The sequence below is a fragment of the Sorex fumeus genome, unplaced genomic scaffold, assembly GCF_029834395.1.
Source record: "Sorex fumeus unplaced genomic scaffold, SorFum_2.1 ptg000046l, whole genome shotgun sequence".
Lineage (NCBI taxonomy): Eukaryota > Metazoa > Chordata > Mammalia > Eulipotyphla > Soricidae > Sorex > Sorex fumeus.
The window spans coordinates 10,665,490-10,687,688 of NW_026606103.1; the positions used below are offsets into that span (position 1 = coordinate 10,665,490).

Genomic DNA, 22,199 nt, shown 5'->3' on the forward strand with positions numbered 1-22,199 from the left:
ACTTGACTTCATTCTTGCTGGTAATTCCCTCTGAGACTCCTACACACCTTTATGCCACCCCCAGGCACAGAAATACAAGGTATCTTACCAAGTAAAACAAAAAACCCTCATAAAAAATGTTACTTCTACCTATTTCAGAATCTCTGGAAATCTGTAAAATTGACACAGACATAATCAAGTGTGATCTTATACTTAGAAAGTCCTCAGAAAAATGAAGAAAAGTGCATTTGCCTGACCCCAACACAAACACACACACAAAAGTATTTATTCCAGCTAATTTACATATGATTTCTCAGTTGGGTTCTAGAGTTATAATGCAGCAGCTACACTTCTCTTACATGGAGCCAACCTTGGTTCAATGCCCAACACTACCTGTGATCCCCTAAGCCTTTCTAGGAGTAATCTCTGAGCACAGAGTCAGGAGTAAGCTCTGAGCACAGCTGAATGTATCCCAAAAACAAGCAAGCAAAAATCTGTCATATAAAAATGGGAATACAAGCGATCAAAACATATACTATGACACAATTTCACCATATTATATGAAGAGCATCAAGACAGAAATAATATGAACTATCACCATATAGAAGAATTAAGTTCTACATAAGGCTAAGGTTAACTTTTTGGCAAGTTTTCTTTGATATTGGAACTATAAAACCTTCAGAAACATTACTCAGCTAGGGCCTGGAGAGATAAGACAGCAGGTAGGGAATTTGCCATGCACCTGGTTGACCTAGTTCAATATGGTTCCTTAGCCAACCAGGAGTGATCCCTGAGTGCAGAGTCAGGAGGAAGCCCTGAGAAATGATGGGTATGGCCACCCAAAGAAAATAAAAAGGAAGGATGATGGAAGAAAAGAAAGAAGACAGAGAGAGAAAGAATGAAGGAATGAGAGAGGGAGGAAAGAAAGAAGGAAAGAAGGAAAGAAGGAAAGAAAGAAAGAAAGAAAGAAAGAAAGAAAGAAAGAAAGAAAGAAAGAAAGAAAGAAAGAAAGAAATTACTCAGGTAATTGGGTGACTTGGGGCACTCCACAGCTCACTCATCCTGGCAGAGTTCACCCTGACAGCCGAGCAGGCTCTTCCCCGGATGAGAAGCCATTTGATCACACCTGCTCCAAACTGTTTCTAAGCTAAAACCATCCACTGTGCTCTGTGGGAAGAACTCAGGGCTCCCAGTCTGGCATCTGTCCACATTAGGGGGGCAAGACTAAGGCTCCTTCCCCAGCCTGGAGCTTCCTGCTGGTACCTCCCTGGCTCATCTTCATCTACAGACACTGGCTTCCACCTGGATAAGCACACTACTTGTCAGTGTAAAAGGATGTCAGCCCCACCATCTGCTTGTCTGCTTTCCAAAAAAGAGCAAACAGAGCTGGCCTTAAAGCAGCAAGATTAGACTGTCCAGGCTCTGGTCACAGCGGACAACTTGAAACCATCTGCAGCCCGCTTAGGGCAGAGACTGCTCTGCTGAGGGGCTGCGGGACTTCTGGGTTGCATCAGCTTGCTAATGACAGTCAGATTAAATTCTTGGACCACTTAAGCCCCTTTGCAGAGTTGATATTCTTGTCACTTCCCCCAACTTTTGCTCGCTCCTCAGAAAGAAAATTAAATTTGCATCTACCTTTTTTCATAAAAGCTGTGAAGTACCTTGCTCATCCTTGCAAATAAATTTCTTTGAGAACACAGTGCCAGACAGAGCTATGTTCCTGTGGAATTAGCAGGCATTTTCCTTCCTTATGATGAAGTACTTTTTTATCACCAGGAAGTTAAGGGAAACACTGAACTCTATTCTCAACTGTCAATCATTAGAGTTAGAGTTTGCATCTCCATATTGTTTCCTCTCCTCATTTTCACCTTCTAACTTTTTTGTATAAAGTAATTAATATCAGTTATACGAATACTGATGAAAAATTAATTGAGACATTTCTAATGTGTTATCAATTCATCTCAAACAGCTAAATGCTGCTAATACCATGAAATTATCTTATAGAGGTTTTAAAGGAATGGTTAGGAAATAATATCTTTCCACTTTTTTGCACCAGAGCGGTGGATATTGATTTAAAAAATTGTCTTGCAACTCCAATCCAATGCATAAATTATATTTATTAGAAATAGCCTATTCCCCTACTATTTCAGGTCAACCAATGTTTTCTTTATGACCAGTGAAGAACTTGAAATGATTCTCCCAGGTCTTAATCATTCTAAGAAGCACTCAAGTCAGCATAAATACAGCAGAATAAACACATTTTTGAAGGCAGTTGGTCTCTAGTTAGGCCAAACCATTCCATATGAAGAGAATTTTAAAGTTTAATATCTTGGCTCCAGCTTCAGGACAGATCAAGCACATGGCACCAAAAAAACCCCCTAAGAATCAGGCTTATCATCATGAAAATAGAATGATTCAAGTGGTAAGAATTTAGGATCTCTGTGAAGGTCTGTTTTGATTTGGGCACAATTTTCAACCAACATTTATAGGATGTGGGAGTAAGAAGTGTGATCGATGTAACTTGCACTTCCAATTTTATCTTTAGTGGTTTCACTTCCCATGAATCTTTAGCCTTTGTATTCCCTCAAGAGGTTAGAGATTAATTTCTTAGTTCAACTACAGTGAAGCTTCTGGGAAAAGAATCACAAGCCATAATCCACTGGGTAATTTCAAATCATGTAAATTTTTTTGTGGAAAGAAAGCATAAATTTATTCATTTATTTATTTATTGCTTTTTGGGGGGCCACACCCAGTGATGCTCATGGGTTACTCCTGGCTCTGTACTCAAGAATCACTCCTGGCAGTTCTCAGGGGGCCATATGGGATGCTGGGAATTGAACCCAGGTTGGCCACGTGCAAGGCAAACACCCTACCCGCTGTGCTATTGCTCCAGCCCCTGAGAGTATAAATTTATTTTTAAAATCTAAATAAGGACTGGTAGGTAGCTCACAGAGTTAGTGCATGCACTCTGCATACAGGAAGCCTGGGTCCAATCCCCAGCACCATATGGGCCCCCAAACACCTTACTGGGAGTAGCTCCAAGCAGGAATCCCAGCAGATATGGTCCCTCCACAAAAATATTTATAAACAAATCTCTTTTTAAAAATATAATAGGGGCTATATGGATCAGTGCTCGGGGCCACCAAAGCTACTCCCTATGGCGGGGACAGTACATGAGGTACTGGGAATAGAATCCAGGTATCTAACATGCTGGGCATGTGCCAGTCACCCTGCTCTCATCTCAGATAACACAGACTCCATGCCATTGCCCCAGGTACCCCAGAGCCCCTGCTCTTGTTCCAGACTCCCCAGACACCTTGCACTTGTCTCACACACCCCAGAAACTCTGCCTTTGTTCCAGATACCTCAGACCCCCTGCCCAGATACCTGTTCCAGATACCCCAGAACCCCTTGCCTTGTCCCAGACCCCCTTCTCTTGTCTCAGATGACCCAGAAACTCTGCTATTGTCCCAGATAACCCAAGTCCCCTGCCATGTCCCAGGTGCTCCACTCTCAAACAAATCTCTTTTAAGGGATGCAGCAGATTTTTTTAAATTTGTACAGTTTTGAAGCTCCCAGAGGAACCAGATTCATAGAAACACACACAAAAGGGTAACTGCCAGGATGGGCTGGGAGTTGTGGATAAAGGGAGTTGTTGAACAGATAGAAAATTTCCATTTTACAAAATAAAGAGTTCTAGAGTTATTTGTGTGATAGTCATACCACACAATGAATATATTTAATGTCACTGAATAGTCCATTTTTAATTAAGATGTCAATTTTATTGTATTTTAAAATATACATGGAGTCTATCTTAATTTATTTGCCCGTTAGAAACACACTCATTGTGTAAAAATAAATGAATGATGATATTTGACCATAGCTTTTATTTATTTTAAAGACCTTCCTTAAAAGGCTTTGGAAATAAGGAGTGAGAATCGCAGGGTTAAAACAGAAAATGAAGGACACCCCTAGACATTGCAACAACAAAGGGAAGAGGAGGTGATTTAAAATAACTACTATAAATGATGAGTGGGAACAAAATTACACCGAAGATAAATAACTGTCAAAGGACTGGCAGACACATGTCTTCCATAAAATAGACTCCTAGACAGTGGGGTATTTCCCACCAAAGACCCTGAAACCAAATTAAAAATTAGCATACATGGGGGCCAGAGTGATAGCACAGCAGGTAGGGCACTTGCCTTGCACGCCCAGAGACCCAGAGCACTTCTGGGGTGACCTTGATGCTCCCAGCACAGCGGGACTGGGAAAAGAATCACAAGCCATAATCCATCGGGTAATTTCAAATCATGTAAATTTTTTTGTGGAAAGAGAGTATAAATTTATTTATTTATTGATTGATTTTTGGGGGGCCACACCCAGTGATGCTCATGGGTTACTCCTGGCTCTGTACTCAAGAATCACTCCTGGCAGTTCTCAGGGGACCATATGGGAATATGGGATGCTGGGAATTGAACCCAGGTCGGCCACGTGCAAGGCAAACACCAGCAGCCCACATCTCAGGTCCTGAGGCTGACCGGCTGGATCACTTGACTGAGAATCGCACTACGAGGGGCCCCCTAGGTCTCCTGAACACAACTTGGGAGAACAGAAAATGTTTTTAGTAATTCTTTTTACAAAGATTATATATATATAGCTTTTATTATATCCATCTTTTAAAAAATAGCACTCAAGGGATTGGGGATGCAGTTCATGTTAGAGCACTTGCCTTGCCTTTGGATTTGACTCTCTGCACAGCTTGCTCTACCCCCAAATCACTTTTAAAATACACTTGGAATCTAAACTATCATTTATGTGCATATTAGAAACATACTGCATTGTATAAACACAAATAAATGGATGATCTTTATTGCAAGAGAGAACTACGTTTCAATACAGTGTGTTCATCTATACACTTCCTCCTCTGTATTTTTAAAAGTCACCAATTTGGGGGCTGGAGCGATAGCAGAGCGGGTAGGGCATTTGTCTAGCACACGGCCAAACAGGGTTCGATTCCCAGCGTCCCATATGGTTCCCCCGAGCACTGCCAGAAGTAATTCCTGACCGCATGAGCCAGCAGTAACCCCTGTGCATTGCCAGGTGTGGCCCAAAAAAAGCAAAATAAATGAATAAATAAATAAATAATAAAAAGTCACCAATGTCATACATCAATCAGGTGCTTTATGAGGATTTTTGCAAAACACAAAATTTTTGTAAGCATGAGTTGTTATAAATACAAAAGAAACACCACAAAATACCCATTGGTCAGTCTAGTGCACATTGATCACAATGACACAAAATTTTTGTTTGCTTCTTTGTTTTTGGGGGGTCAGGAGGTAGGTGGTAAGACCTAATGAGTGGCCCTCAGGCCTCCACCTGACTGTGCTCAGCGGTAGCCTTAGTGATGCTCAGAAGACTGGATGTGGTGCAGAGGGTACCAGGGTCAAGGTGAACCCCTTGATTCTCTTTCTGATCCCAGAAACAAAATTTGTGTATCTGATGGTGTTTAATAATAACAACTGGACCACTCTTGTTTATATTCCTGAAGTCTGTAGCCTTTTTAGAAACAAAGGAGGAAAAAGAGAATCCCTAGAAGAACATCACTGAAATCTGAACCTCACACAAAATTCCTATTTTTTTTTAATTTTTATTAGTGAGGCACCATGAGGTACAGTTGCAGACTTACAAATTTTGTGCTTGGGTTTCAATTATACAATGATCAAATACCCATCCCTCCACCAGTCCCCATTTTCCATCACCACAGATCCCAGTATCCCTACCCACCCCCCTTTCCAGAGGAATGCCTCTGTGACAGGGCATTCCCCTCTGTTCTCTCTCTCCTTTTGGGTGTTGTGGTTTGCAAAAGAGGCATTGATTGTAGCACTACAACTTCAGTCACAGGGAAATGACAACTGACCCGTAGGAAACTCAGGACAGAAAAGTTTCTTCCTTCTTAAATCTTTCAGTTACAGAGCAAGTGTGGCTGGACTGATGCTGCCACCAGGTTTGTATCTGAGCTGCATCTCTCTCTCTCCACTGGGTCTCTTCCCTGCTTCTGTTTCTACCCCGGAGTGGAGCCGTGCCTCTATCCTAAAGGATACAGAACCTGCCTAACCTCACCACAGCATTGTCTTTCACTGATTAATTCCATGTGATCTATTTACATAAACATCTCAACAGAGTAACTTTATAAAAGCCACTTGCAGCAATTTACATAGTGATGACTCAAAGAACAATAAGTACTCTGTTTGTTTGTTTCTTTGTTTGTTTGGGTGTCATACCTGGCAATGTTCTGGGGTTACTCTTGGCTCCATACTCGGAAATTACTCCTAGCAGTGTTCAGGGGACCATATGCGATGCCGGAGATCCACATGCAAGGCAAGTGCCCTACCTGCTGTACTAACTGTATCCAGACCCAACTACTTTTATTAGGGATTTTATCATGTGATTTGGGCTGGAGCGATAGCACAGAGGGTAGGGTGTCTGCCTTGCACGCAGCCAACATGGCCGATCCGAGTTCGATTCCTTCGCCCCGCTCCAAGAGCCCAGCAAGCTACCAAGAGTATCTCGCCCGCACCGCAAAGCCTGGCAAGCTACCCGTGATGTATTTGATATGCTAAACACAGTAACAACAAAGTTTCATGATGGAGACATTACTGGGCCCACTCGAGAAAATCAATGAACAACGGGAGAACAGTGACAGTGATCATGTGATTTAGAGAGAAATGGTGTGTCCATGTGTGCATGGCAACATGCATGTGCACATGTGGAGAGCTTGGACATACAACTAGATCTTGAGGAGGTGCAGTAAAATAATACCCATATGGAGTCTCCTTCTTTCTTTATGTTTTAAATGTGGGTGCGTACAACTCCCAGGCATGCCTGTAGAATTTAAGTGACCTATTCTAGAACTGAGAAAAGGGGTACATGCACAGCCCTGAAATAGTCATAGAGAAAGCAAGCCGGAAACAGCAACCAGGAAAGAGTCACTGTGAAGCCGATGTGAGAGTAGATGAATCCAAAGCTCAGTACAAGAGCCTCAGTGGGAAATGCAAGATGCAAGAAGGGCTATCACAGAAATGGGTCTGAATTCCAGCCTACAGAGCTTTTTACACTTGCCATGAAATCATGTTTTTAAGCATGCAAATGTAATAATACCTTAAATTTAAAATGACAATATAAAGTGAGGAGAAATTCATAAGAAAAGAATAATCATGCAAAAATAACCCTGAACATTCTTAAAGAAAGGCTTCCAGTAGAAAAATATAACAATGTGAAGCTTTAGAAGATAAAAAAGATGAGTACTAGAAAAAGTCTGATTGACAAAATAGGAGAGTACCTCCAAATAATCCCAAACTCAAAGATTATATTTGTACATAGCCAAATTTTTATTTTAAATTATTGAGGGAAATGTAAAATTAATTAATCAATTAATGACTTCAAGACCTGAATGGTTACTTTGCTACTTTGGAAAAATAATCTTTTTGCTATCTCACTGCTTCTAGTTTTTAACTCCAGATAAATAAAACTTTATAAACACATTAAATTGTAAATATAGGCTATGTAGGATATTTATTTTATACTCTGAGAGAGGGGGGACTCTTGTTAGCCACATTTACACCATATAAGAAATTAAAAATAAATTTTAGTGGAAAGAATTAATTCTACATTGAAGAGGAAGAAGGAACAGAAGAAAGAGAAGAGAAAAGTGAGTAAAGGAGAATAAAAGGGAGGAGGAGTAGAAGGAGGAAGAGGAGGAGGAAAAGCATGATGAACAGGATGATGATGAAAAGGAAGATAAGAGTGGAAGGAAAAGGAGGAGGGCAGGTGGAGGAGAAGGAAGAAGAAGAGAAGGAGAAGAAGGAGGAGGAGGAGAAAGAAAAACAAATAATTATATAATCAATATAGAAGACAAAGCATTCAGCATCAGACAAACATTTTTATTGTTAAAGAGATTTTATGGAGGCCAGAAAATAGTGCAGCAGTTAGGGCACATGCTAAGTTGGGTGCAATTCCTGGCACCACATCATCCCCCAAGCACCAGAGGATGAGACTCTGTCTACCCCAACACCACTAGGATGTCCTGAGTATTCCCAGCATGCAGGAGCCCAGGCAGCAATGTGTCCTTACAATGGCCCTTTTGCCTGAGAATACCGATGGAGCCCTGGCCTCCTGAGCACTGCTTGGAAGACCCCCATTAAAAAAAAAGGAAGAAATTTTTATGAATCTTTTTGTTTTAGCAAGCAATAAAAATAAAGTATTATATCTTAAGTTTTCTCCCTATAGGAGACTCTTTGATATGGTTACATACCCCTACAAGGGGCTGGAGCGATAGCACAGCGGGTAGGGCGTCTGCCTTGCACGCAGCCAACATGGCCGACCCGAGTTCGATTCCTCCGCCCCTCTCGGAGAGCCCGGCAAGCTACCGAGAGTATCTCGCCTGCACGGCAGAGCCTGGCAAGTTCCCCTGACGTATTCAATATGCCAGACACAGTAACAACAAAGTCTCCAATGGAGACGTTACTGGGCCCGCTCGAGCAAATCGATGATCAACGGGAGGGCCTTTACTTTACTTTTGTTTTAGTAAAGACCAACATAATAGAAAAAAAAGAAAATAGGTAAGTGGTATAATTATGTAGTTCACTGAAAAAGAAATATGGTTTTAACACAATTTCAATTTGCAGAATTATTAAATAATTACAAAACCGATGAAAATTATTTCCAGGAATATAACTGAGAAAGTCTAAAAGTTTGATTACAAATAGTATTTCCTTAGCTATAGAAAAACAAATGTCCCTAATTCTAATTGCTATGTAGCTCCAGTCCAAAATTGGTTGCTTTTTCTGATTTGTTTTTGAGTCCACATCCGATGGTGCTCAATGCTTGGCACACGGAATCACTCCTGAGGGGCCTTTCAAAGGAATCAGAAGCAGATGCTGGGATTGAACCTGGACCGTCTATGTACAAGACAAGTTTATTGAGAACCACTTCAACACATATGGGATACGGGTAAGAGAGAGAGAGCAAAGATTAAGCAGAGGACACTAAGTAGGACATGGTTGTAGCATTGCAGGCAAAACCCATGATAGCATAGATCTATGTTTGAATCTAAGTGTTTGTTTGATATTCATTTCCCTCTGAAGACTTCAAAGTTGATGAAAAGTGACCTGGTCAATCTTCCATGAAATTCCAAAAATTTAGTAGAACTAAATGAACAGAGAGAGGATAGGGAGAGGATGGAAGGATAAGAGAAGAAAAGAGAAAAAGGGAGAGGAAGAAAAGGGGGATAAACAGAAAGAAGAAAAGGTAAAAATGAGAAGTGGAGATAAAAAGAATTGCACAATTTTTTAAATGGAAAATCTAGAAAAGTGAATTAGCAAAACTTGAAGACTTAATGAATACAGGGGCAAAAGAGAAGCAAAAGTTAAAGTCTCTGGCCTTTATTCCTAAGTGGCCAACAATATTATCTCTTAAGGTAGGGAATACTGGAAATGGGTTTGGGGCAACATCAATTAATTTTACTAGGAAATGTCAAGTATGACAAGCTATAATAAATCCAAGAGGAATGCCCAATAGGCAGATGGGTACATGAACCCAAAGGTCATCACTGATATTTGATGAGAACAGAGAGTAGGACATGATTAGCAGGAAGAGTTAACATCAACAGATGTTAAGCATGAGTGTGGCATAAACTTGGGACAATCCAGGAAAAAAAAAACAATCCTAGGACAGAATCCCAAGGGACACCAACCTTCAGGAACAGAGTAGATAACAGGAAGCCCACATGTAACACTAAGAAGTGACAGAGGGGTGGGGAGAAAGGCAGGAGAATGCAATAACTAGAAGTCAAAGGGGAAGGATGCTTTGGAGGGAGGGAGAATGAGGTGAGGTTCTGGTAACCAGTAACTGCTAAAATGGCAGAGAGATATGCCTTGAATTTAACCTCATGATAATGACTGGGGACAATAACAGAAGATGAATTTGGTAAAGCCCTTGGATTCAGCCTCAGCACTCAAATGAAAAGACTTAGACAAAGAATGTAGACCATAAGAACAGAGACACTTAGTTATGGCACAAGCTTTGCATGTAGCCAAGCCTGCTTTAATACTCAAGCCCATATGGTTCCTCCACATCAACAATCACAGCACTGGACATCCTCCAACAACACAAGGATGGCCCAGGTAATCCCAGCACCACAGGGCCTGACCAGCACCAAATCATCTAGGCTACTAGGCTTGGCTGGGAAACACAGAAGAAGCCCCAGGACCCTTGGGTATCACCCGGGAGACATCCCTCATTCCCACCCCCAAAAGAAATGGAGACCAATTTGTCAAAGAGAGGGGAAAGGACTATAGCTAAAGAAGTGGAGGAAAGTAAAAGAATATTGGTAAATTGGAAAAATTGTCTCCACTTAGATTCTGATGTTTGCAAGGAAAAGAGACATTACAGGTGAGAAAGGGAAAGTCACGCATAGAGAACTGTTAATAGGATGAGATCTTGTAATAGAGTATTTAGCTTCCCACAAAAGTGTTCCAGTCAAGTCTGTCCTTCATTCCTTCAAGGTTTAGGAAAAAATCTAATCAAAAGCAAAATGTAGGCAGTTTGCTTAAATGGAATATGAATGGATATGGTCACCAGAACATCAAAAATTAACTACCAGAGAGCAAAGAACGAAACTCAGTTGGGAGCTGCTATCTTAGGAAGCAGGTTCTGGGAACTGTTCTCATCTGGGCTACACTTCTATCAACCCCACCCCAATCCCATTCCTGCTATTATCAGTGAAAACCTTCCATTCTTTGGAAAGGAAAGTCTCCAGATGCTGAAACAATTACAATATTTTTTCTTGTTTGTTTATTTCTGTTTTGGGGTCACATCCAGCTCTGGTCACACACAGCTCTGAACAATCACATTGCAAAGTGCACTGACTGTTCTTACCACATTTAATAAAATTCAATTTTATGTATCTATCTTGTCCACTAGGTATAAGCTAAGATGGGGTCTCTGTCTCTTCATAGTACCTGATTTTTCTGCCACATTCCAGAGTTCTCTATAAACGCCAGTTGAACCAAACTAATGTATGTCAGAATTAGCTAACCAAGCCCACAAGACGATCAGGAAACATGAAAAACAATTGCAGCCAGGGAAAAAAGGAAAACTTGATGGATTTGAGATGAAATTTGACTTCAGTACAATCTTCTGCTTTGGGTATCACTGAGGTGGCAATGGTTAAGAGGAAACCAACTAGAATTAGTCCAGAAATGGGCCTTGAGGTCAACTGGAAAGGGCAGAACTCACATTGTGGCAGGTGTTCCAATCATACTCATCTGGGTTTGTTGATTAAAACTGATCTAAGTGCAGATTAACAGTAAGTGACAAGAAAACTATCTCCATGATGGAAATAGGTGGAAATAACTGGGAAACTAGGGAAGTTCTGTCACCCATTATGGCAGGGAGCAGGCAAACTTGAGAATCACGTGACTGGATTGCAGGGCTGGACTGAGGAAAAAACAATGTGTGGCACTGAATCACCAAGAGTTCAGAGCTGAAGCATAGTACAGCAAACAGGGAAGCTGTCATGCACATGGCTAACCTGGGCTACATCATGACATTCAATCTGAACCCCTGAGCCTGTCAGGAGTGAACCCTGAGTACAGAGCCAGGAGTAAGTCCTGATCACAGCTAGGTGTGGCCCAAAAGCCAAATAAAGAAATAAATCACCGAGAGTTCTGCAGCAAACCCTGCATCAGCCTGGAAAAGGAGGCTAGGAAGAATTTCAGAACAGAAAATTAAATACTAGTTCCTGTGGCTGACTCAGAAGAGTCCTTCAGAGATCAGTATCCTGAAAAATCCCAACCCTCACATCAGGAAATTCAGCATCATCTAGGATTGCATGTTCTAATATGTGGGAATGTGGAATGAACCCAACTTTCTATCCTCTCTCCCATGACCCCATTCAGTAACTTGCTGCTCCTGTAGGTTGACTCTGTAAACTCATCTAGACAGGTTTACATGTTTGATCTGAGCAACAGTGATGAGAAAAAGAAAGCAAGAGAGAGACAGAGAGACAGGCAGACAGACAGACAGAGAGACAGAGTTTTAGTAAGGCTGATTCAGGGGTTTTGAGAAAAATATAAGAAACATCAAAGAAACAGAGAAAAGAGACTAGAAGGGTGACAAAAAAACCTAAAATTATAAAAGAAATCTGGTCAAAATATGGTTTTAAAAAATCTCTTCTGAATTCTTTGAGTTTGTGTGGCAGCATTAAAATGCAGTAGGAAAGTGGAGTTGGAAAGAGACTGAGAAGAGAGCTGTGCTTTGGTTTGACGTAATATGTCAGAAAGATGGGCGGTTTTACCACACCTAGACAGAGAACTTAGAGGCAATCACGTCAAGCTCTCCTACCCCCCTCCTCATCTCATATACATATCACAAGGGTGAATAAGAAGTGAGGGGAGCTGTTCCACAAAAAGCAATAGTCAGAGTCCTCCTGCACTAGCCCCTTGGCCACTTCATGGCATGGATGATACACATGAAGTAGAGAGACAAATTCTGTGATAAAATTAGAGTCTAGAAGATTCTATCATTTTAGAATCTTCTGAGATTCTGCACTGAGCAGCAGATAGGTGGGGGAGGGATGGCAATGTATCTCTGAAGAAGTAATAAAACTAAAATGTCACTTAAAGGCATTACTCACCCACCAACCTGAAAATAGTTAAAGCATGAAAGCCAAGACCCACTTTGTGGATACAAGAACTGAGGCCTGATAAAATTCTAACTGCTGCCAGTGCCTGATCAGACAAGGTTGGGTTCCCTCCATAGAGAATCACTAGAAGAATGAAAGACTGTGATAAAAACATGAACGTGGGCCAACAGAAACTCAAAGTTCTTCCCCTTAACAGTGTTCTAGCAACAGATTCTTATCTACATGGAAAGCCCCATGTGGGTACAGCTTGGGAGAAAAATCTCTAAAACCAACTTTGCAAAGACAAGCAATGTGCATCTTCCATCTTGGAGAAACACTTGTACATTCTCAGCTCTCTCCTATCTGGGGAAGCCCATGTGTTCTCTCTCTCTCTCTCTCTCTCTCTCTCTCTCTCTCTCTCTCTCTCTCTCTCTCTCTCTTTCTCCCTCCCTCCCTCCCTCCCTCTCCCTCTCCCTCTCCCTCTCCCTCTCCCCCTCTGTCCTCATAATCTCTAAGTAAAACTGGTTTCATTCACTATTCATCTCCTCCTGAAATTCTTTGCTGCCAGTGAAGGCAACAAACCCATAAAGAACAGGAGTGAAAACTAGAACTGGCTTTCCTTCCTGCATAGGACAATTTCTTGATTAAGCCCGAGTTTCATGTCTTCCCTGAGAAACTGGGAGGCAGGGATCATTTCCCATCTGAGACACGTCCAGTAGGACTCAGTAGTAGTTTGATCACTATTATGTGGAGCTGGCGAGCTGTAAAGTCTGGCTGTGCAGATACTCATGGCAGACTGTTTCAGTCCTTCCCAGGAATTCTCAGGTGACCACCATGCGTACAGAGGGAAGTGATGGACTCCCCCTCCTGAGGCTGCTGCCTCTCTTCTCCCCACTCCCAGGGTGATTCATACCAGGACCATATTTGAGAAGTTAAAAAAAATTTCTTTTGCATTAAATCACATGGTTGCATAAAGTTGTTTAACAATTTTACATCATATATACTATTATTTATAATGATAAATGACCAAAGAAAATAGACACAAAGAACCTCTAGTTGGCAAGCGGAGTCAAAGTATCAACCCTTAGAGAAAACCTCTCATCAGGACCTCACTGAGAGAAATTCAGAACAAAATTTAAAATCTGGAAGGTTTAAGAAAGCAAACCCTCAGAGCCAAAGAGATAGTACAGCAGGTAGGTCACTATTCTTAGTACCTCATCTGGTCCCCCAAGTACCACCAAAAGGAATCCAGGAGTAATCCCTAAGAACCACCAGGTGCAGTGCCAAATCAGAAAAAAAAATGAAAGTAGATGCATGCCTGGTCTGAGGAAGCCACACAGTGGTATTTATACATGTATTTATATATTCATAAGCATAGAACACAGGCACAAGTCTCTCTGGATGAGTCTAAGTGTGTTCAGAGAATAAAATGATGGGAAAGAGTGGGGCACTAAATAAAAAGTAAGTCCTTACTTGCAGTAAAAATTAGAATTGCCAGTAGGGTGTGAATCTTACATTTTCATTCTGTATAAAAATATAACAGATTTCCAGGAGCACACAAATCAATTCTGTCCTAATAGTATGAAAGATTGCAAAGGAACAGATGATGGACGGAAACAAGAATGCACTGAATCCTAGTGAACCTCCTTTCCACCGCCATGTTGTTCAGTCTATGATTTTATGGGGTTTTTGGTTTGGGGGATCATAGCCTGTGGTGTTGGGGCTATGCCAGTCTTGTGCTCATGTTCATCCTAACAGTGTCATAGGCCCATGAGATAACAAACATCAAGCGGGGGCTTCGACAAACACAGTATACACTTGAGCACCTCGAACTATCTCTCTAGCCTGCTCCCCAATCTGTGAACATGTACTGGGGTTAGCACACCTCCCCTAAAATGTTTTAGGGTCTAGAGGGTAAATCTTAACTGAGGGGGTCAGACAGAACTTTGAAGTGAGACATGGATCAATCCAGATTTACTCTGTGCTTGACTGAGGGTCCTGAGTAAGACAATCAACTTGAGCTTGAGTTGTCAAGACCGTACTGTCTACTTCAGAGCAAGATTGCCAGACTGTATCACATATCTGGAAAGTGCCATCAGGTCCAGGAGAAAGGCCTGCATGGAAACAGAGGTGTGCCCTTGAAAGAAGCTCTGGGCGATATTCATGTTTGCAGAGTATATTCTGGATGCGAGTCAGCACTCCTTAAACTTATCACTGGCTCGGACATCAGTCTTGGTGCGACGAGCAGTCAGGGAGAAAGAGAAGGCAGGAGAGGGAATAAATACTGCCCAGTTCTCTTATGGTAACTGTGGCAGTGCTTCTTCCCATGTAAAGATCATGGGATCATGCACCTTTTAATCACTTCATCGCTTGTAGAGATGAGTTCATGCACATTTAGCCCAACTAGGTTTGTTTTTGCATTCCTAATGTTACTTAAATGGCAGTCTACAGTTCAGGGACAGCAACTAAGGCAGAGCCTGTGATATTTCCTTGGGATGCTTGGGGAAAGCTTTAAGTACCTTGAAGTCTCTAAAACATCATGGTCTCCAGGAACCCTCTTCATTGTTCTATATTTATTCAGAGGGAGATAGCTGACCAGAGGTCCCACACTTGTCCTACTACCACTGACTGTTAATTTCATTTTATTTTTTTGTTTTGGGACACGCCCAATTGTCCTCAGGGCTTACTCTTGACTCTGTACTCAGGGATCACACCTGGTGGGCTTTGGGGACCATATGTGGTGGTGAGAATCAAACCCCGGTTGCCTGCATACAATGAACGTGTCCTACTCACTATTATCTCTCCAGCCTTCCACCAAAGCCTTTTCAGAAAAAAAAGTCATTCAGTAACCACCTCCCCCCCCCCCCCCCCCCAGGAAATCTACCTCATTTAAGCAAGCGAACAGAAAGCTCCTCCCAAGCACACCTGAGTTATGTTACTACTGCCCCTCCTGAATCATTCAAGCATCAGGGCCAGGAATGAGGGTAATGATCTTCTTTGAGAAACACAGTAGAACATTTCTAGGTTCCTTCTGCATTCCTGATTCAATGACCTTGTGACTTTCGACCCAATAGTCTAACACTAAATTGTCAATAGTTTAGTGACTAGCAAGGTGCATTTTAAAAATACATGTTTGGTGGGATTCAAAATAGGCACTGAAAACACAGATTTCAAGGGCATCAAGTTCTGCCAAGTTTCACACTGCCTGGCACCAAGCAATCCACTATACTTTCTGATATTTGTGTAGACTATATTATCTCCCCAAGAGAATCTTCATTCAACTTCAGAGCCAGAGTAAACTTGTCTGGGTTTCAAAAATCAGATTTCTGGATCTATTTCTGAAAAGCTCAGGTCCAGGACTATCAAGAGGCTTATGAGACCTGGTCCTGACTGTGACATTACTTTTCTTCTCAGGCTTAGCAGTATTCCGAAACACCCATTCCTTCAGCTCCAGAATCAATATTTATGGCTTCCCAGTACTTTGGTCAGCCCAGGGAGCAAAGTAAGTGGTGGAAAGACTCCCCCCTTTTGTGGGATCTTTGCCTGTGTTAATGGAGATAAATGGGCAATAGAATTTAAAGCTAAATGTATAAGGCTACTGTATATGCAGAGCTCTGCCACCTAGGGATGGGGATTCCACTGAGAGAGGTGGTTGTGTTTTAAATAACTTGACTAATAGATTATAAAAATGATCCTTCGGGCCAGAGAGATAGTAGATGGGTTAAAACAAATATCCTACATGTGGCTTACCCCAGCTGATCCCTGCCACCACATGGTCACTTGAGTATAGCCCAGAGAGGCTCCCAAGCACCATTAGGTATGGCCCAAACTCCACCCAACACACATCACACATACACACATACACACACACACACACACACACACACACACACACACACACCTGATTATCAACTTCCATGTTTTTCTTTCCTTCTTTCTCACACATACTAAACAAGCAAAAAAATTGTATTCTGACTAAATAATCTCTTAACCCAATTATCCAATTAATTTACAAAACATCTAGAAACATAAAGTTTGCATTGCCCCAAATGACAGGAAGTACAATGTCACCAGCAATTTTTGAAACTACAAAGAGCTCTCTGGAGAAGCAGTGAAGTTAACCAGAGGGATAGAGTCCGTGTTTGGCCTCCAGTAATGACTTGACAATGTTTCCTTCCCTAACAGGCAAGACGAGCAAAGAGTTAAGACTGGAGGCACTTGCTTTGTACCAAAGGCTGCAAGAAAAGAAAAAGAACAAAAGGAGGGGAAAAAAAGAAATTCTCCTTCCCAGTTAGACAAAACTCTAGGTTTTATACTCCTATGACCTAGATAAAATCAAAGAGATCATACAGAATGTTCCTGGGAAGAAAAAAGATCTTAACTCTCAGCTACTTGGACAACTTTTCAAGCTCAGAAAATGTCTTTACAAGGGAATATTGAAACAGACAGAAGCAGAAGTTCATGGGATAAAAACAGTAAAAGATCTTAAATAAAGCGAAACTCAGTGTCGGAAAGCTAGGACCACATTGTCTCAACTTCCCATTACTTTCTCTAATAACCTATACCCAGACTCTTTAAAAAAAAAACTCTAGTGCTTTGAATTCCCACAAGGAAATATCATTTTTCAGGGGGAAAAGTGAAATACATTTTCACGTATAGTAGTGAGAAGTGATGAAATAGGGCATTGGGCTGAAAGGGTCAGAGAATCTTTCAACTGTTCTCATCAGTATAGAGAGTCATCCATAATGGAGACACACCAGGTACAAACTCAGACTTCAGATACTTCAGCTGGGCTGAATTCTTTCATAATGAAGATAGCACATTCCCAAATCCAGCTTACAAATTTTATGAACTAATGGATATTGCAAATTAGACTGTATTATATATTAACAAGTCTTTTGACAAATCCAACGCAGCTTTGGAATCACACTTAACATTTATGCTGTGATACTTTGTTTGGGGCCACATCTGGCAGTGCTCAGGAGCTCCTTCTGGCGAATCGCAGCAGGGGTGGCCCACAGTTGCACTCAGGGAACTGTGCAATTATGGGGTATGCAGCCTGGGTCTCCTAAACACAAAGCATGAACCTTAAGCTTTTGCACCCTCTTCCTGGTCCAGCTCTGGTTCTTAATGCACAGTTCAGAATTCTAGAAGCTCCAATGGAGAAGGGCCCAAGAAGTAGTACCAGAGTAATAAAGACAGATGGATTTCACTGAACTCTTATAAATGACAGGGATTGTGTGGGGAGTGAGAGTGGGGGAGAAGGAACATTAGTACAATTAATTGCCGTGGAAAGCTTAGGGGTGAAAGGGCCAAAATCAATGTATTAATGACATAACATTAGTCACTCAACCAAGCCAACAAGAAATTCTATACAGCAGAAAAATTCTATTTATGTTGCACTAGTAAGAAAAATATTAGACTTTTCTATAAATATTAACCCCCAAATCAGAGATTTCCACCCAATAATAACTTATTTTTGTAAAGGTCATCATTGAATTTCATAAAATAAAATATGAACAATATATAATTCATGGCCTTTTCCAAAAAATGTATATTTACTTAACACTACTAAACAATTAACAATTGGTTTAGGCTGTAAATTTTAAGTCCCACATTTTGAACACTAGTAAAAATGCATGACTTATTTTTCACCAAGTCTTTTTCCACTTAGGTATGATAGAACCATAGAACGTGTCCTTTGCAGTGAATTTTGGCACTTGATACAACTGAGACTTTAGTGTCCAGTTATATAATTCCAGTAATTGCCTTTAATCTGGAATTCCAATATTCTGTGACAACAGTATTGCTTTTAACCTTAAATGCTTGTCAGCATTGCTTTAGTAACATCCCCCTGCCCCAGCCTCAGATAACAGACTGGAATCTATCAGAGGCTGGTCAGGGTTAATCTATAAGCCAGAGATCTCTCTTACAGACCTTGACAAAGATCATATTAGAGGGTAAAGAGTATGAAACAAATGTTGTAGTGGGAAGATTTTTAATAAAGCAGATCCAAACGATGACTTCAAAAAGGAACTATAAAGTATAAATTGAAAATATACATGTTAAAACAAAATATCCTTTCTCTTAATTTATATGCATATTTTTCAAATGCTTCTGTGTTGGCTCTCACTGAACCCTGTGAGGTAGAATGAGCATATTTCCTCTTAGTTATAATTATTGAAAGATGCACTATTTTAATGAAACTAAAAATACTATTTCAGTAAGTCTAACGTAGTTTATTTACTTATATTACTATTTAAAAAAATAAAAAGGAATCATCAAGTAAGCATCATTAAATTAGAACTTTAAAATGGGTTATTTTAGAGATACCACTGGATCTAATAACAAAGTTTGAGTGTTTTTTTTTTTCTTTTAAGCACAGTATTTTGGTTCCAAGTGAAGCTCGTATCCAGTGCCCAAGGATTTAAAAACTGTTGAGCAAATATCAGTACGTAAGGAAAAGAGAATAAATGGTGTATAAGATTAGAGTAAAACAAGTTCATTAACCAATGTCATTTTGATATCAACATACAAGAATTCAAAATAATTAAATGAAGTGCTTTCTCAGCAAGTTTGTTTGTACACTTAACAGATAAAGAAAAATAAACACTGACTAGGCTCAAGCAAAGCTGAAGGAAGCTCAGAGAAACACACTTTTACTTCCAGTTTTGACTATTGTATATGAATAACCTACTTCCCCGCCCCCAACACTCAGCCCTAGTCATCTCTCAGTCATCTCAAGAGCTTTCCAAATCAAAAGGGAAATAAAAATAAGGGTAGAGAAAGACTAGAATTAGAGAAATGGATAAAGATTTTGGTAAAGATTGTTTGAATCAATTTTTTAAAGTCTAAAAATACGAATCTGTCATCAGAAAATAAACAGCAACTGTCAGAACCGATAGAAAAATATCTCTGCTCAATTCTCATGTATTTCATGTAAAATTTCATTTCATTTCAGCTAAAAAGTAATTTTTAGTTTTCTTTCCTTTTTCTTTGCTGCCACCCTCATATTAGTGAAAATAATAAAGTGGAAAGGATTAGCCTCCTCTCACTGCCTTCTTCATTATACATCTCTCATCTAATACAGAATATTAAGATAATAATGATGATAATAAAGACAGCCATCTCATTGTACAAAGTCAATTCCTAATGTCTCAAAACAGCGTGAAGGACCCTGCATCCCACATAACCTCCTCCATTTGACTACTGATACCCCAGCTCATGACAGAGACAGACGCTGCGGAAACGCCACAAAACCTGGGCCTACCCAGGTAAGCTCTGACCAGCGCAGATCAGGGCCTCCACACTTGGGTCCCTGCCTAGTCTTGGCCCTGAGCCCTGCCGCCAGCATCCTTGCTCAAGAGTGAGCCCGAAACACCCTTTCTGGATCCAGCCTGACAGTTGGATCTCCAGGTGTTTCTCAGCTCTGCTAGGCCCCACATTCCCGTTTCCCTCGGTGGTCCTGTAGTCTATGCCTCATAGGATCACCAGCAGAACAAACAACAGATTAAGGAAGATTGCTTACCTACATTACAAAATATGTAATCTCGGCTAGGATGGCAGAAACAGGGTGTATGTTGGGGGGCGGTTTCCCCTGGGGGGGAAGGGTGAGGGGAGGCATGCGCATTCATCAGAAGGCCACATTTTGAGCCTGACTTTCAGAGCTGCAGGTTCTGGGATAGTCCTTTACAGGGATGAATCAAAACCAAGTGTTGATAGAATGTGTAGATTGGCAAAACTCCCTTTTGGAAAAACCTACTGCATCTCTGGTAAAGGTGATCAGGAGTGCTGGACTGTTTGTGCACTCCTGCTTGATATGTCACGAGGCTTCAGAAGAGAAGGGCAAAGGCACACAATTCTGTCTTTTCCATCAGACCAAGACAAGTTGAACCTTTCCAGGATTGAGCAGGCCCATGTTTAAGGCAGTATTCACCAAAAATGCACACTGATTCTTCACCCAACCTAGTCCAGGGAAATTATTCAACGGAAACATAAACTGTATAACCCAAATGGCCTCACAATTATATCTCTGGGAAATCAAGTCCAAATTAAATTAGACCAGGCTTTTAGACTTCCAAAGATCACATTTTCTTGTTTGCGCCAGCTCATTTCAACACTCAGAACTTCTCTTACAGATCATTTTCAAGGCCATCTCTGGCTGTCACCTCTTAAGCAAAATCTGATATATAAAATTAAAAGGGAAATTTGGTGAGGTCCAACCCTTAGAGAAAGACGTTAAGGGGGGAGATTCTTACCTCCTTCAATAGATGCCAAAATGTTCATTATTTTAACCTCTTTTCTAGCAAAAACAGCACCAAAAAAAATCTCCTTTCTATGCTCCTAGCAGGCCATATACATAGCACCTAACGAAACACAAATGTCTAAAACTAAGTGTATCCATATGGAGAACCTTAAAGCACACCCAAGAAGGGCTCTGAAATACACACGGGGTCCCCGCTCGCCACGAACAGGTCCGTGTCGAAATGCTTAGATTCAATACTGACATCCATAAGGTGTCAAACCACGCTGGTCCCTGGCAGATGAGGCCAGCAACTCTCAACTTTGGCCCCTCTTTAGACTTGAGACATCCAGCAGTCATGCCCCCACTGGCAAGCCCGAGCGCTAGGGGGGACAAGGAGAAAACGAAGAGGCCAGACACTCACATTTCGGTTATGTTCTCGGGGTCTGCATTGTTAGCGTCCAATCGGGGAAATGCCACGATGCCCGGAGAAGCGTCGCTGCACCAGATTCTAGAGGCGCTGCACTGGCAGGACGCGGGGCAGGCGAAGGCAGCCTTGCAGAAGGCCAGCGCTAGCCAGCACAAGCCCCAGAGGCACCCCACCGCAGGTCCATGCCACCTCGTCGGGAACATCTTAGACGTCAGCGCCAGCCCAAGTGGGCCCGAGTGCGTGTCCCCGCACCGCGCTGAGCAGCCCTGGCCGCGCTGGCCGCGCTGTCGCGTCTGGGTGTTGGGTGCCGCGCGCGCGTCCCGGTGGGCCGCACCGTTCACAGGACCCGGGACATCGCCAGCTGCCTCGCAGGGGGCGCTGCCTCGGCTCGGGACTCCGCCACGGCCTCCGCTACATGGCCCGGCGCGCCGGCCAACCTCGGCTCAGGCTCCCGGCGATGCTCAGCAGAATCCAGGACACACCTCGGGGCTGAGGACAAACACACCAGCATGAGACCGAGCGCCCGAGCGGGCATCGCGCACCCCGCACTCCTCCCGCGCCGTGTCGCTGCCCCCCAAGCCGGCCGCAGGCTGGACGGACGGACGCGCGGCTCCCTCCCGGGGCTCAGCCCTCCCGCCCGAGAGCACTGACCCCGGGGCCACCTGCGTGCCCACCCGCTTTCCGAGGCACCAGCCCCGAGCCAGGCCGGACGAAGGACCCAGAGCACCGGGAGACGCCAGCGGCTGAGGCTCGCGCGGGAGCCCCCAATGATGCTGCAGAATCCGCCGCCGCCGCCGAGCTCGGGGGGCGCGGGCAGGTGGCGCGTCGCGTCCCACCTGGGGAGTCCCGGGGGGGCGCGAGGG

The 22,199-nt window shown here is 42.3% G+C and overlaps 1 protein-coding gene across 3 annotated transcripts in view; it reads right to left on the reverse strand.

The window, feature by feature from the left end:
• The window catches only part of NTRK2 (neurotrophic receptor tyrosine kinase 2), a 399,384-nt gene extending 377,581 nt beyond the window's left edge, over positions 1 to 21,803 (reverse strand). For all 3 annotated transcript variants that reach the window (XM_056122541.1, XM_056122542.1, XM_056122543.1), the window contains exon 1: positions 21,331 to 21,803. In XM_056122541.1, the coding sequence (XP_055978516.1) occupies positions 21,331 to 21,539 (209 nt within the window). In that variant the 5' untranslated portion in view covers positions 21,540 to 21,803. The remainder of the gene's footprint in view (positions 1 to 21,330) is intronic.
• Positions 21,804 to 22,199: the final 396 nt, after the last annotated feature.